This window comes from Corapipo altera, unplaced genomic scaffold (genome assembly GCF_003945725.1).
Source record: "Corapipo altera isolate COAL_440 unplaced genomic scaffold, ASM394572v1 61063, whole genome shotgun sequence".
NCBI lineage: Eukaryota > Metazoa > Chordata > Aves > Passeriformes > Pipridae > Corapipo > Corapipo altera.
The window spans coordinates 585887-601285 of record NW_020885024.1 but is presented as its reverse complement, the minus strand read 5'-3'; the positions used below and the strand labels follow the sequence as shown (position 1 = coordinate 601285).

Genomic DNA, 15399 nt, shown 5'->3' with positions numbered 1-15399 from the left:
TTTTAAACCTGAAATAACAGTTAGTAAGAACTATTATTCATGTATTGAGAACCACTAAAATAATACTATGAAATGCAGTGTTATAATTACAATTGTCCATATTTTTTTGTTGTAGATCCAAGCAGATTTCAGGACTGCTGGAGACTTTCTGATGGCTTTGTAGCTGCTGAAGCTAAAACTATACTACCACATCGAGCCAGGTCAAGGTGAGCATTTCACAAACTCTAAACTCTTGATTTAGTTTTCTGTTATTGTTGACAAAAATATTTGTTATTTTCTTGCAGGCACAATAAGAAATGTACTTTCTAAACTATTTTCATACATTTTTCTCCTTAGGCCTGATCTCATGGATAATTACTTGACTTTAGTGCTTTCAGCTTTTATTACTAATGGACTTCTAGAGGTAACTACTGTCTTGAAGTTTAAATAGATGCTTGCTACTTTTTTTCTATAAACATTAAAATAAGACATTTTACATTAAATGTAATGATTTTTTTAACTTTTTGAAGGGTCTGGTTGAAGTGATCACAAGTAGTGATGACCATGTATCTGTTAGAGCAACTATCCTTTTAGGAGAACTTTTGCACATGGTAAGTAAGACTTTTTGTTGAGAATAAGTAGTATTAGTAGCTCATTTTAAATAGATATTTCCTCATATAGCTTAGAATTTATGTTACAAATTTGGTACGTACACTTTTCATCAAAATAATAGTTTATTTTATATTACAACATATGGCACTTCATATATTAAAACCATCATGAGTCAATAGGAAGGTCGTTTGGAATGTACTGGAAGTGCTAGGGCTTCTGCTCCAAGGATAGGCCTCAGCAATCAGTTCTATTTTTAAGCTGGAACCCTGCAAACTCATTGGTTACTGTGTTTGGGAAAAGGACTATTGATACTTTTTGCTTTTCCTAAAATTATAGTAGCTCTGTGGCAGTGTGTTTAGCTTTCTGCCTTGCAGGCTAGGCAGATGAAACTTGTTTTCATGTTCAGCTTGATGTGGCTTAGGCACTTCATATTATTCATTCAGGCAACTCCAACTTGGAGCACTCTTTCAACACTGCTGTTGGTAGCTCCTGCTGCAGAGAAGTTGAAGGGACCTTGCTTTGTTCCTTTTCCCTGTCCTTAAAATCTCTCTTACAGTAGCTTCTTTTTTTTCCTTCATGCTGTACCACAACAAGATTAAAGTTTTGCCATTCTACACTGATAGGAGAAATAGAAACTTTACTCACAGTACCCCGGAATACCCAAATAAGGAACAATATAATCTTAGAGAAGTCCTCAAGAATTAGATAAGGAATGTAACTCAAACAAACAGGATGTAAACTAAGCTCTATGTACCCAGATAAAATAAAGAACAAACATTACAGTTTTTGGTGGTGAAGCACAATGATGCTGTGCCTGCTCAAGAACTGAGGTCAAGACAACAAAGAAGACTTGGAAGGACCAAACAAAGGCTTCCAATAAGGATGTGACTATGTAAAGAAAAATAATGAATATGTATTAAGTAAGCAAGACTACCTAATGAATATATAAACAGTATGTGTAATAAAAAGCCCTGTCTAACTGTCATTTGGCATGTTTGATTAGAGTAGCTATCCTCTGAATGTCCAGCATGCTGAATAAAGAAGAATGCCCTTTTCAACATCTACAAATTGGTGTTAAGAAGTTCGTTTCTGCTGCTTTTCAGTATCACACTGAATCCGAAAAATCGGTCTGAGAAACTGCTCAGAGACTTTGATCTTTTGAGCAGCAAAGGTATTTATTTGCAGCGCTGGGAGCAAGCCAGCTCGCGCTGGACAAACTTGCTCACCGACTCTTCAGAAAATCAGCACTTTTATACAATTTTAGATGTGATTAAATGCATATTCAAACGATTACAACATCTATCAATACATATTAAAAATAGGCGGAGAATAGGCGGAACTTGGGGCGGTGCTTCTCTTGGCACCCCATTTCAAGGGGTCATTCCCATCTTCATCCATGGGGCAGGGGGCTTTAACTCCTCTTCCTCAGTTTGACCTTTCTTCCTTTCCATTGTTCTTGACCCGCTCACTGAAGCTCGGAAAAAGCCCTGGCTCCAGGCCTATTTCTCCTATTCAAATGTCTACCTGATCCTGTTATATTTCTAATTTATTGCCTCCAGGTCTATTTCATGTTCTTGTACTATAAGCTTAAGCTTTGGTCCAGTAAGTAGAACAGAACGAGCACAGATCGTTTTAGATGTTGGTAACTTGTTTGCAGGCCCAAATTTCTTAGTTAACTCTTTTGGGCCTACCCCCCTGTATCAACACTAACAGGATTTATACTTATTTCAACAGCTAGATATGAGAGGAAACTGTAAACTTATTCATAGAATTGTAGAATATCTCAAGTTGGAAGGGACACATAAGGATCATAAAGTCCAACTCCCTGCTCCTCACAGGACTACCTAAAACTAAATTGTGACTAAGAGTGTTGTCCAGACACTCCTTGAACTCTGTCAGGCTTGGTGCTTTGACCACTTTCCCAGGGAGCCTGTTCCAGTACCCAACCACCCTCTCCGTGAAGAACCTTTTCCTAATTTCCAGTCTGAACTTCCCTGATGCAGTTTCATTCCATTTCCTCATGTCCTATCACTGGTCACCAGAGAGAGGAGATTAGCACCTCCCCCTCTGCTGCCCCCCTCGAGGAAGCTGTAAACTGTGATGAGGCCCCCCCTCAGCCTTCTCTTCTTAAAGCTGAACAAACCAGGTGACCTCAGCCACTCCTCGTAAGCCTTGCCCTTGAGACCTTTCACCATCTTCACAGGCCTCCTCTGGACACATTCTAATAGTGTGATGTCCTTCTTATATTGTGGTGCCCAAAACTGTCTCACCAGTGCAGAGCAGGACAATCACCTCCCTCAACCAGTTGGTGATGGGCCTGATGCCCCCCCAGACATTGGCCTTCCTGGCTTCCAGGGCACTGTTGACATATTCAACTTGCCATTAACCCAAACCCCCAGATCTCTTTCCAGGGGGCTTCTCTTCAGCCTCTTGTTCCCCAATTTGTATGTATAACCAGGATTACCCCGTTCCAGGTGGAGAATCTGGTACTTGGTCTTGTTAGATTTCACACAGTTGGTGATTGCCCAACTCTCTAGTCTATCCAGATCTCCCTGTAAGGTCTCTCTACCTCTCTCAGTAACTTCCAAAATAACCTTTCCATAATTTTGCCAGGCACTGAAGTGAGACTGACAGGCCTGCAATTACCAGGGGCTTCCTTCTTGCCCTTCTTGAAAATTGGGACAGTATTTGCCAGCTTCCAGTTGGCTGGGACCTCTCCAGATTTCCAAGACCCTTGAAAAATAATGGAGAGATGTCCCACGATGGCATCAGCCAACTCTTTCAGTACCATGGGATGAATCCCATTGAACCCTGTGTGTCCAGGTGGAGCAGCAAATCTCGAAAAAGTGTAGAATCGGATGGGAGTTTATTATTCCTCCAGTCACAGTCTTCCAATAGGGGGCTCCAGGGGTCCCAGGGCCCATCATTGGTGTTGAAGACAGAGGTGAAGAAGGCATTGAACACCTCTGCTTGGTCCATGTCCCTATTTTTCAGGTGACCAACCTTGTCAATCAATGGACCAATGCTATCTGATTCTCCTCTTGCTGTTAATATATTTTTAAAAGCCCTTTTTGTTGTCCTTCACAGTACTGCCCAGCTTCAACTCCAATTGAGCTTTGGCCACATGAATTTTCTCCCTACAGTGGTGAACAGCATCTCTTTAGTCATCATTTGCTGCCTGCCCTTGCTTTCAGTGTCTGTACTCCTTCCTTTTCTGCCTAAGTTGTAGAAGAAGATCCCCACTCAGCCAAACTGGCCTTCTATCCTGCTTGCTTGACTTCTGACACTTTGGAATTGCCTACTCTTGTGCTCTTAAGAGATGGCTCTTAAAAAGTGACCAGCATTTATAGACCCCAATACCTTCAAAAGCAGATTCCCAGGGGACCTTACTAACAGCCCAAAGTCTGCTCTCCCCATCTCCAGGGATGAAGCTTTGCTGACAGTTTTTCTTCTACTGCTAATGATTTGAAACTCAACTACTTGGTGGTCACTGAGACCAAGACAGTGACCAATCACCACTTTACCCATGAGTTCCTCTCTGTTTGCAAACAACGTGCCCACTGTATGATATTCCCAGTTGACGTCTGACAAGTTAAAGTCACCCATAAGGACAAGGGCAACCGATCTAAAGATATCCCTGGATTCCTTGTAGAATAATTCATCGGTGTCATTGTCCTGGCTGGGTGATTGATAATAGACTCCCACAACAACATCCACTTTATTTGCTTTCCCCTTAATCCTACCCAGAGGCTCTCAACCATGTCATCACCAACTGCAAGCACCATACAATCCAATCGCTCCCTTACATACAATGCCACCCACACACACACTTTGCCTGCCCTGACGATTCCTCCTGGAGAGCCTATAACCATCCATCATGGCACTATTGTATTTATCTTGCTCAGGTTGCTTTAGCCTACTCCAGACCAAAACCAATCAACTAACCAAAAGAAACCTGCCTGAAGAGCAGAACTTAAATTATTTTGGTATAGAGATGATACTCTTTTCATATACACTCCATTGCTACCTTTCAGCCTGCTGAGAAACTGTTAGTCACATGAAATGATATGATTTACCTTTCTTGCAAAACAATTCTTCTTTTTCATGGCCTTTCTTGATGGGAAGAGGCATATGCAGCAGAGTGCTTTTTGATCAGTTTTCTTTTTTAAACTTTTTCCCCAAATAAACTGCTTTATAAGAGACAGTAAGATTGTGAAATACAAATTTTTCTTACAAAAATGTGAATATGATTTATCAGATATAGTCTGCATCTTCAAACTATAGACTCATTTCAGCAGTGTGGGATTGGTTTGTTCTTAATGCTCAAAAAAACCAAGACCACAATCTTGAGGTATAGGATTGCTTATCACTACAGTGACTTATAACAGCTCAACTCAGCAGCATGGTTCACAACCACAACAAATTTGTTCTTTAGTCTCTTCAGTGATTTTATTTTACTTTATTTATTCTTTAAATAACTGTTTGGATTTTTTGAGTGTTCAGTCAACCATGTAGTTTGAAAAGAGGAATCTGCATTAATGTGTGCTGTTTTTCATGGCTTCTGGAATATATTTGAATGGGAGTGATTAGATGCACTAAAGTTTGAGTATACTGCAAAGCATAGATATATTTTAGTTTTCTAAAGAGATAATTCACTAGTCTGAGATGACCATTTATCAAAATATTGAACAAATATTTGTGCTCTAATTTTACGGTATTGAAGTAATTTCTTTATCTTCATTATTCTTTAGTTTTCAAAAGTATTTGCACAACTACCCAAATTGTTTCCCAAAGCCCGAATGTTTCCCAAAATAAAAGCAATTAAATGTCCAGTAACTTGTGGAGTTATGTTTATTTATCAGATAATTTTTTTTGGTGCAAAATCATTGGTAGTCAAAAGTATTGAATGAACATCCTTAGCTTAAATTGTGTTTCTGATTTTAGGGTTTTTAGTACTTTTATACACATGACATAAGAATATCTGATGCTTTGTGTGTTTTTGCATTTTATAACTTTCAAAACCACCAGTGCAAAAAATACAAATGAGAAGGCCCTGAAATAAGACTCTGAGTTGAAATATTGTCTTAAGTTATTTTCAATTCTATTTGAGATTGATTAATTAGGTCAAATATTCTAAATGATATGTGTAAGTATTGCTCTGATATTATGTCAAGGGTAGTTTTGTTACTATGCATTTGTGAAAGTCTTGTGAAAAGTGATGGATTCTTCAAATGTTGATCCTAAAGAGATGGCTGGAAATGTACTAAGGTATTCTAACTAGTCTTCTGTTATTTCTTAGGCAAACACAATCCTTCCTCATTCTCACAGCCATCACCTACACTGCTTACCAACACTAATGAATATGGCAGCATCTTTTGACATCATGAAAGAGAAAAGACTGTAAGAATTCTAAGTTATACTTAAAAGTGAAAATATGTATGTCTCCTTTCCCCCCTGCAGTTGAATGAAAACCTACATTATGAGGGTTTTTTATAGCTGAAACCACTGTTGTCTTTATTTGAAAGAAAAATAGAATACAGAAATGCTCTGTGACACTTATTAGGGAAATAGTTTCTAGTGTATGATTCCAAAAGTGTGATCTATTTACAGTAACAATTTAGAATTTCAGAAATTTGAAAACAAAGTTTTCATAGTGGATTTTGGAACATTTTTGCATAGATTGCAAGATTTTTCTTGCACGGAATTTTTATTAAATGAACTCTAAGGCGCTGCCTGAGATACGTTCTGTGTGTTTGACCTCTCCATGGTTTCGAAACTAAAAAAGTCTGTACCGTTTTTTGTCTTTTGATGTTTATCTGTAGCTAATTGTATAGTTATGCACCAAATCAGTGAATCATTATTAGTGTGAACAAGAGCAAAAGCTGGCTGTTTTTTAAACCCTTTTTTCTTCAGAAGAAAATTATAATTGTAACAATAGTAATTACGTTAAAACTTGAATATGAACAGATATTTGAAACAATTTAGTGCAGCATTCTCCAGTGGCATGTTAAGTAGCATTAGGAATTGTTTGGCACTCATGTTAGTCAAATGAAGTGTATTTAGGCATCTGACTTGAAGCAAATGTTTATAAAAGCTTTCTATTCCTCTTTGATTGAGAAATACCTGAATTTTGAAATTTTAAAAACCTGTGGGCATTTTTATGTTGTTTTCCTTATTTTTTAGATTTTTTCTATACATCTACTAATCTTGCAATTTAACCTAAGAAATGCTCTGTCATAAAATACCATCTCCTGGCTACTTCACACAATTTAAACCTCACGAGGAAAGAAGTCAAATAATTTGATAGATTAGTGTCTTTAAAATGTGTTTCTGTAACTCAGTGGTCTTACTTGCATTTCTTTGTAGAAGACCATTTAAATTGAGTGTGTTGTGTTTTTTTCTAATAGTAAATTATAGGAAATGTTTTTGTTAATTACTCTTGCCACTCCTGATCTGATTTGCCAGGTCAGTATTATCATAAATGTATCATTACTTTTTATTTTGTCTTTTGTTGTGTTGTCAGTGAGAAATTAAAGAATCTTTTTGAACTGTTACTGTGAAGTGATAAATGCTGCTTGTAGAGTGCTGCCCAAAAACTTAATACTCTTCCGCTTTTTAGTTTTGAAGGTTTCTTACATGTCACTAAAAGATTTTGATATGTGAAAACACAGTTAATTTTCAAAAAAAAATCATATCCAAAATTCCTTCACAGGGTATTTCACTTGGTCAAAGCTGTGGGAGGAGAGAAAGGATGAAGAGCAGGAGAGATATCTTTGTGGATTACTTGGAATTTTTGTGGTTTTTGGCATTTGTGGACATAGCTGTTAGAGTAGTAAGAAGTCCTGGTTTTGTTGGAAGAAAGTAATTTTGTGGATGTTGTGTTTGTTATATTTAGGGATCCTGGTTTTGGTAAATGCTCTGCATTGTTTCATACTCTGAAAAACTGTAAATCCTGTTATAGATGAAATTTATGGAATTTAAGTTGGTGATCAAATTCACTGGTATTTGTTTGAAGAGAATACCAAAAAACCCACTCTCCTACCCTATGAGGATTTTTGTTTATGGGAAGAAAGGGAGATGTACCTCCTCATTTTTGGACTTCCTTATTTAATTTACTCAGTAAAGTTTTTTTTCTGCTACCATTATTTTGCAATTAACTGTTTCTGCACATGTCAAATGTAATTTCTGTTACTTCCTATCTTTTCCTGGAGTTACTTATGTGCAGTTGCAGAGCTGTTTAGATATAAAGAGCAGGAAATATACTACTGATACTTCTGCCACAATACTTTGTCAACTTAAAACTTTCATAGAATGGTTTGGTTTGGAAGGGTGTTCCAATCCACTTAGGTACAGAGAGGTGAAGTGTGCCTCTATCCGTAAATGCAGAGAGGACTTAAGTTTGAATATACACGAAAGCGAGATTATGACACAAACTAGGTCAAATGTTGGTATCCAAAAGGATAATTCAACTTTATTAACTATAAAAGAGACAGAGGGAGAAAGAAGGAAAATAGAAAAAAGTGGGAAAAGCTAAGAGTTGTCGCGACGAGGGAAGAGAGGGACGCTCAATATGAGAATCAGCAAACTTCGTTTATTGATCACTGCTAACAGCTTAATATACGCTTTATAATTAGCTCATACATATTGCAAAGGCTAAGCTCATTATTGGTTCTTGCTTAAATGTTGATTTCACTTTTACTCCCTTCTTTTGTTGACACAGGTGGCTCTCAGTTGCTTTTGTTTTGCTAATCACAACGTCCTGTTTACCAGTCAACTAGCAGGCACAAAAACACTGTAGCCTTGCCATGGCCTTGCTATCTCAGATCTTCTCACAGGCCTAGACAGGCCGTGTTCTATACTCTAACAGCTCATCCATAGCTTTAGCTATATCCATATGTCCTTGTCTTGCTAACCAGCCCTCTACAAAGAGTAATTACAAGAAGCACAGGAAAGAGTTTTACTACCTCCATGGCCTCAGCACTGAATCCAGTCCTTGGTGATGGGGGGGGTGTGTGTCTCCATCCGGCTCACTCTCGGGTCTCTGGTCTCTGCGGAGTGTGGGGAATTCCCGCAGTGTGTGGTGACTGCGGCGTGTCCCCGTGGTGCATGTGGGGGGCAGGGTTTCCCTCCTTCGATCTTGCGTGCGGCGTGCCCCCGCCCGATCCCGCGGTGTGTCTTCAATCTCTTCCCTCGGACGCATCTCTGGCACTTGCTTATATAGGGTCTGGGGAGGCGTGCCTTACAGCAGGTGGTAGCAACATAGTAACGGCATGTTTAACACAAACCCAGTCTCGGCACCGTGTGCAGGTACTGCCATCCCCTGGCTCATGGCCATCTGGACAGTCAAAACAATTCGCTTCTTGCAGTTCAAACAAACAGATGGCAAAGCATGTATTGCTTCTATTAGTTCTTTACAAAGGGACCTTAAAGTTCATCTCATTCCATCCCCCTGCCATGGGCAGGAACACCTTCCTCTCGACCAGGTTGCTCGGAGTCTCATCCAACCTGGCCATGAACACTTCCAGGGATGGGGCGGCCACAGTTTCTCTGGGCAACGTGTGCCAAGGCCTCACCACCCTCTCAGGGAAGGATTTCTTCCAATCTAATCTAAACCTACTCTCAGTTTGAAATCATTCCCCCTTGTCCTGTCACTCCATGCTCTTGTAAATAGTCTCCATCTTTCTTGTAAGCCCCTTCATGTACTGGAAAACTGAAATTAGGTCATCCTGAAGCTTTCTCCAGGCTGAACAATCCCAATTCTCTCCGTCTTTCCTTGTAGGAGAGGTGCTCCATCCCTCTAATCATCTTGGTGGCCTCCTCTGGACTGGCTCCAACAGGTCCATGTCCTTCCTGTGCTGGGGACCCCAGAGCTGGATGCAATACTCTGTCTGGGGTCTCAGCTGAGCAGAGTAGAGGGGCAGAATCCCCTCCCTCAACCTGCTGATCACACTGCCCAGGACATGGTTGGCTTTCTGGGCTGCAAGTGCACATGGCTGGCTCATGTCCAGTCTCTCATCCACCAGCACCCCTAAGTCCTTCTCAGCAGGGTTACTCTCAATCTGTTCATTCCCCAGTCTGGGGATGCCACCATCCAACCACTTTCTTATCCATCTGACAGTCCACTCAGTGAATCCATCTCTCCAATTTACAGAGAAGGATGTTCTGGAGGACCATGTCAAAGCCTTTACAGAAGTCCAGACAAATGACATCCATAGACCTTCCCTTGTCCACTGTTGCCTAAAAGACCATGGAGAAAAAGATTCCAGGTCAATTTAGTGTATGAGATAAGATAAAGAGAGCAGGTCCTTTAATGAGTCCGTAGGCCTAGAGGAATACATACCACATGCGTGCGCCCAGACAGTGGTTCTATGATTTTATAATAAGGTCCATCCAATCCCAGTTCTGTCCACCCCCAGTTCCACCCTGTTCTGCCCCCCAACATGCCCCTTTGGGAACTGGGTCTGGGGGCGTATGGGACCCCTTCTTCCTCATCTTCATCTTCTTCGCAGCATGTACAGTCCTTGGAGTTCCTCCAAAGTTCTGGGCTTAAAGGTCGCTGTGTCTGTGTGATATCTCCTGGTCCAGGTCTTAAGGTGTTTTTCTACAATTCTACCTTGAAAAGAAGACTAAACACGCTAACAGAATTTTAGAGGGATTGATATGAGATGGGGTAGTAGGGTTGGGTATGTGTAAACATTATGCTACAGGGTAAGAGATATAATACAGCTACATTAAAATCTACATTCACTACACATCTGCTTCTAAAATCTATAAAAAATTAAAAAATCCAAAAAAAAACTCTGAGGCATCACCACTGATGGATTCGCTCCATCACAGAAGGACACAAGGTTGTTCAGGCAGGACTTGCCCCTGGTAAAGCCATGCTGGTTGTCCCAAATCACCTCCCTATCCTCCATGTGCCTCAGCAGAGCTTCTAGGAGGATCTGTTCCATAATCTTCCCAGGCACAGTGGTGAGGTTGAAAGGGCAGTGGTTCCTAGGGTCCTCCTTTCAACCCTTTTTAAAGATGGTTACAATGTTTCCCTTTTTAGAGTCACCTGGGACTTCCCCTGACTGCCATGACTTTTCAAATATCATGGAGAGTGGCTTGTCAGCTACATCAGCCAATTCCTTCAGGACTCTGGGATGCATCTCAACAGGTCCCATAGACTTATGTACATTCAGGTTCCTCAGGTGGTCACAAACCTTATCTTCACTTACGGTGGGAGGGACTTTGCTCCCCCAGTCCCCATCCTGCTGTCCATCCACTAAAGAGGTGTGGGAAGAGAGGTTGCCATTGAAGGCTGAGACAAAAATGTTGTTGAGTACCTCGACCTTCTCATCTGTTGTTACCAGTTTACCAGTGTTGTTTATTGGGGAATAACACCTTCTTTGACCTTCCTTTTCTGGCTGACATACCTGTAGAAGTCCTTCCTGTTATTCTTTGTGTTCCCTGCCAGGTTCAACTCCAGTTTCACCTTGACCTTCCTGACCCCATCTCTACACAACCAAACTTCATCTCTATACTCTTCCCAGGTTACCTGTCCTAGTTTCCACTGCCTGTGTATTTCCTTCTTGCCCTTTAGTTTGACCAGCAGGTCCCAACTGAGCCATGCTGGTCTTTTGCCTTCCTTGCCTGATTTCTTGCTCCTGGGGATCACTAGCTCTTGTGCTCTATGGAAGACTTTTTTAAAGATCTGCCAGCTCTGTTCCGCTCCCTTGTCCCCAAGTGCAGTCTCCCAGGGGATCCTACTGACAATCTCCCTGAAGAGCTGGAAGTTTGCTTTTCTATAGTTCAGGAGCCTGACTTTACTCCTTACCTGACCCATATCCCTCAGGACTGCGAAGTCCACCAGTGCATGATCACTGCAGCCCAGGCTGCCTCCAATCTTGATGTCCCTAATTGGTGGCCATCAGACCCAGTATCACATCCCCTCTGGTAGGACTGTCTATTATCTGGCTCAAGGAGTTGTCCTCCATGCATTCCAGGAGTCTCCTGGATTGCCTACAGCTCACCGTGTTACTTTTCCCAGCAGATGTCAGGGTGGTTGAAGTCCCACAGCAGGACGAGCCTGCAAGCACGATGCCTCCTGTAGCTGGAGCAAGATGGCTTCTTCAATGGGCTCCCCTAGATCAGGCAGCCTGTAGTAGACACCAACCATGAGGTTCCCTTTGTTGCCTCGGTCTCTGATTCTTACCCACAGGCTTTCCACCTGCTCATGGCTGTTCTTCAGAGACAGCTCTTCACACTCAATCCACCTCTTGATGTAGAGAGCAACCCCTCCGTCCCTTCTTCCTCCCCTATCCCTTCTGAACAGTCTGTAGCCATCGATAGTCACACCTCAGTCATGGGATTCGTCCCACCAAGTTTCAGTAATGGCAACAAGGTCATGACTTTCTAGCATCTTTGCAATATCATTCTTTGGTACTAGAAATTCTGAAAGATAATTTTCTGTATAATTTCAGTACAAGACTGAAAACATATAAAGAAAATTATTTTCTTTTTATTTGCTTTGGAATTATTATTGAATTCTTTATTGAGCTATGTTTATTTAACTCAAGATATAGCAGTGATGCTCTTTAGTTGAATAACAGTTGTTAAATACTGATTATAGTACTTTTTCTATTAGACGAGTAAGTGTCGCACTCAACTGCTTAAAACGCTTTCATGAGATGAAGAAAAGAGGACCTAAACCTTACAGCCTCCATTTAGATCATATTATTCAGAAAGCTATCTTAACCCACCAAAAAAGGGATCAGTACCGTGTGCCAAAAGACATCTTTATTTTAAAGGTATTACCATTATTGATTTTTCAAAACTGAATTCGATTTTGTATTTTGGAGACATAAATCCCATCCCACCCCCAAACTCTCTCCTTTATTTCAGAACCATTGTGTGATTTCTTTGTAGTTTTTTCATTTAATTTGTATTCTAGATACTTGGGGATACTATATTGTATTTCTAGAAATTGAGGAGTGAAATTACAATAAGTTTTAATGCTTTTTAGTCCCAAATATTATTCCTTACTATTAGTTTTTTGATGCAGTACTATAACCATTGAATTTACTTTCAAATGCAAAATACTGTGGAGCATATTCCTTTTAATGATTATCATAAGAACAGTAAGTATATCGTGTGACAACACATAATGCAAGGAAACTTACTGTAGGGTTTTTTTTGTCTGTATTCCAGGATACAGGAGAAGCACTTGTAATGAATCTTCGAGACAGCCAAGTTCTCAGTCATAAAGAGAATCTCGAGTGGAATTGGAATCTGATAGGGACCATACTGAAGGTGACCTTAAAAAAGCATGATACTGTTTTTATGAAATTGAAGGGAGGGAGTTGTCATCTCCATTTCACATTTGAGCTTTGACTTTCTCATATCAATTCCATACTATATTCCATAATCTCTTTTATTTCAGAAAATTATCTGGAGGTGAGTTACAGATCAAGCTTCAGATGCTTAGACTGAACCACACATTAAAATTCCAGTAGCATGCAGTCTTATTGTATGTTTTGAACTAATTTAAATAGTCCCATAGCATCAAGTTCATTACAAAATTAATTTGTTTTCACAAAAAGTACAGGAAATATCTCTGACAGGGAGGACATTATCTTAATATATTTAATGAACAGCTTTTAAGGGACTGCCTCTTTTTTAAGCAGAGGACTTTCTTTGAGTAAGAAAACTTTCTGAGTACTCGATATAGTCTTAGAGCCAAAATAGCTCCTGTCATTCTGTGCATCAAAACCATCCTTCTGTCGTTACTCCTAACTAATATTTTGTAACATTTTCTTACTGTTGTCTTTACTATGTTGCTATAAAGATGACAAATGTACAGAACAGGATTAATGGTGACAGATATAATCAAGATTATATTAAAAAAAGCAACACCCACCCACTCCTCCCCCCCCCAGAAAAATCCCCCTAAATATTTCTGTGCATTTTCTCAGGGACTGATAAACTTGAGAGAGCAGGAATCTCTTGTATAAAGGCCAGAATAGGTATATGACAGTAGCTTTGCTCCACCAAATTCCACTGTTTACAGACTTTTTACTGTAATGCTACTATATAGCTATGATTATTGATAATAGATATTTTTTACCTTTGATTTAGTATTAAAAATTGTATCAATAAACTGTTCTTCAGAATCTCACTTTTTAATTAGTCCGTGTAGTACTTTGATTTGAGTAATTTTATGTAGTTGACAACTAAGGATTTTTTTAGTTTTAGTGTTTGTTTTTTTTCTCCTCTCCCCTGAAATTTAGGTCAAACTGTCAGTTCCCCTGCTATTTAAAATGCCTCCTGCAGTATGTTTTCTAGTGTCATGTCGAACAATTCTAAATATCTCAAAACCAGAGACTTCTGTCTTTTAGAATGAGAAAGTTACTGTGTCTTCCAGTTAGATTCTAACCACTTGTGTTTGTGTTAACATTATCTTAGCTTACACTGGTGTTGAGCAATTTATCAGTGGTCCATCTTTAATCCCTGAATCAGCAGGATCCAGATTCCAGTGTTTGAACTTCACCATCTTATGTGGCTACTCCCATCTCAGTTGCAACCTCACAGCTGTGGAGCATCAGCTTTCCTACCACCTCAGTACTTGCATCTCTTATGGTCCTTTGCTGCCTTTTTTTACTTGCTCAACTTGCAGTCTAAGCTGCTAAAAGAGCATCAAAAGCGGCAGCGGTCAGGATGGAGGAATTGAGACTGTTAACATGCTGCTTCATAATCTGGCACTGTGGGTTCAGTGTTACTAGTGTAGTCAGTTTTACTAATCATTAACTAGTGCACTATATGTCTTAATACTAGTATACTAATTGGAAATGTAGAACTGTATTGCTTAGGTAGGAAAGAAAAATGTTTGATGTGCTTTTTTTCATCCTTTCCAAGAAGATACTAGGAGCAAAAAAAATAAGTCTAAAAAAATTAAGAAAACAGATGGTTGTAAAAACAGAGGAAAATATAATATGAAGAGAGGATAGGTCCAGAAGATAGTATTATGGCTTTGTGTGATCATTTTTAAAACATCTTACAAATATCAATAGAGGAGTTTTAACACCATTTTAAAAAGTAGTATTTAAATGAACTATAACAGAAAAATGATTATTTTTTTAAACAAATTTGATTAATAGTGAAAACAACAACAACAAAACCGTTTCCCTGTTATGTATATCAAAATCTGTTTGCTATTTGCAGAGAAGAAACTGAGCAAAATTGTTAATTTTTCATTACCATGTCATAGTTTGCTATTTTCATTAGAATTATGGACTTGTACGCATAGCGTGCACCTCACATTCCCTGTCCTTCTCTAGAAAATAATAGAACAGTTATTGGAGCAAGAATGTGGGCTTTTCAATTAGAAAAAAAAAAAGAGAGGGTATTTTATAGGTAACATTAGATACAAGAAAACTTAAATTCTAATTATTAAGTGAATGGAACCATAATATAAATGAATAAATTTTAGTGACTAATCAAGACCTAATGTACAAGTTTCATATAATGCTATATTTGCTATTTTTTCTAGTGACCAAATGTAAATCTAAGGAACTATAAAGATGAACAATTGCACAGGTATGTAAAAGTTGCATAGACTTCCTTTGAAGAATGAAATTTTGAAAAACTGTGGTTTAATGCTGCAATAAACTATTCCTTATGTCACATTTCTAAAACTTAATCTATAAATAAGCAGCAAACATGAAAATTTAGATAATTAGGTTGCAGTATTTACTTTAAATTAACAGGTCTTTTAGTGGTTTCTTTTCTGTGCACAGATACTTTATATATTTACTCCCTAAACAAGAA

General features: G+C 39.2%; 1 protein-coding gene across 1 annotated transcript in view; it reads left to right on the top strand.

The window, feature by feature from the left end:
- Positions 1-15399, top strand: part of LOC113959167 (rapamycin-insensitive companion of mTOR-like) — a 121316-nt gene that overhangs the window by 71358 nt on the left and 34559 nt on the right. Inside the window, 7 exon segments of the mRNA XM_027668003.1 lie at positions 116-206; positions 337-403; positions 510-590; positions 5891-5991; positions 12221-12383; positions 12784-12885; positions 15122-15168. Of these exon segments, the coding sequence (XP_027523804.1) occupies positions 116-206; positions 337-403; positions 510-590; positions 5891-5991; positions 12221-12383; positions 12784-12885; positions 15122-15168 (652 nt within the window).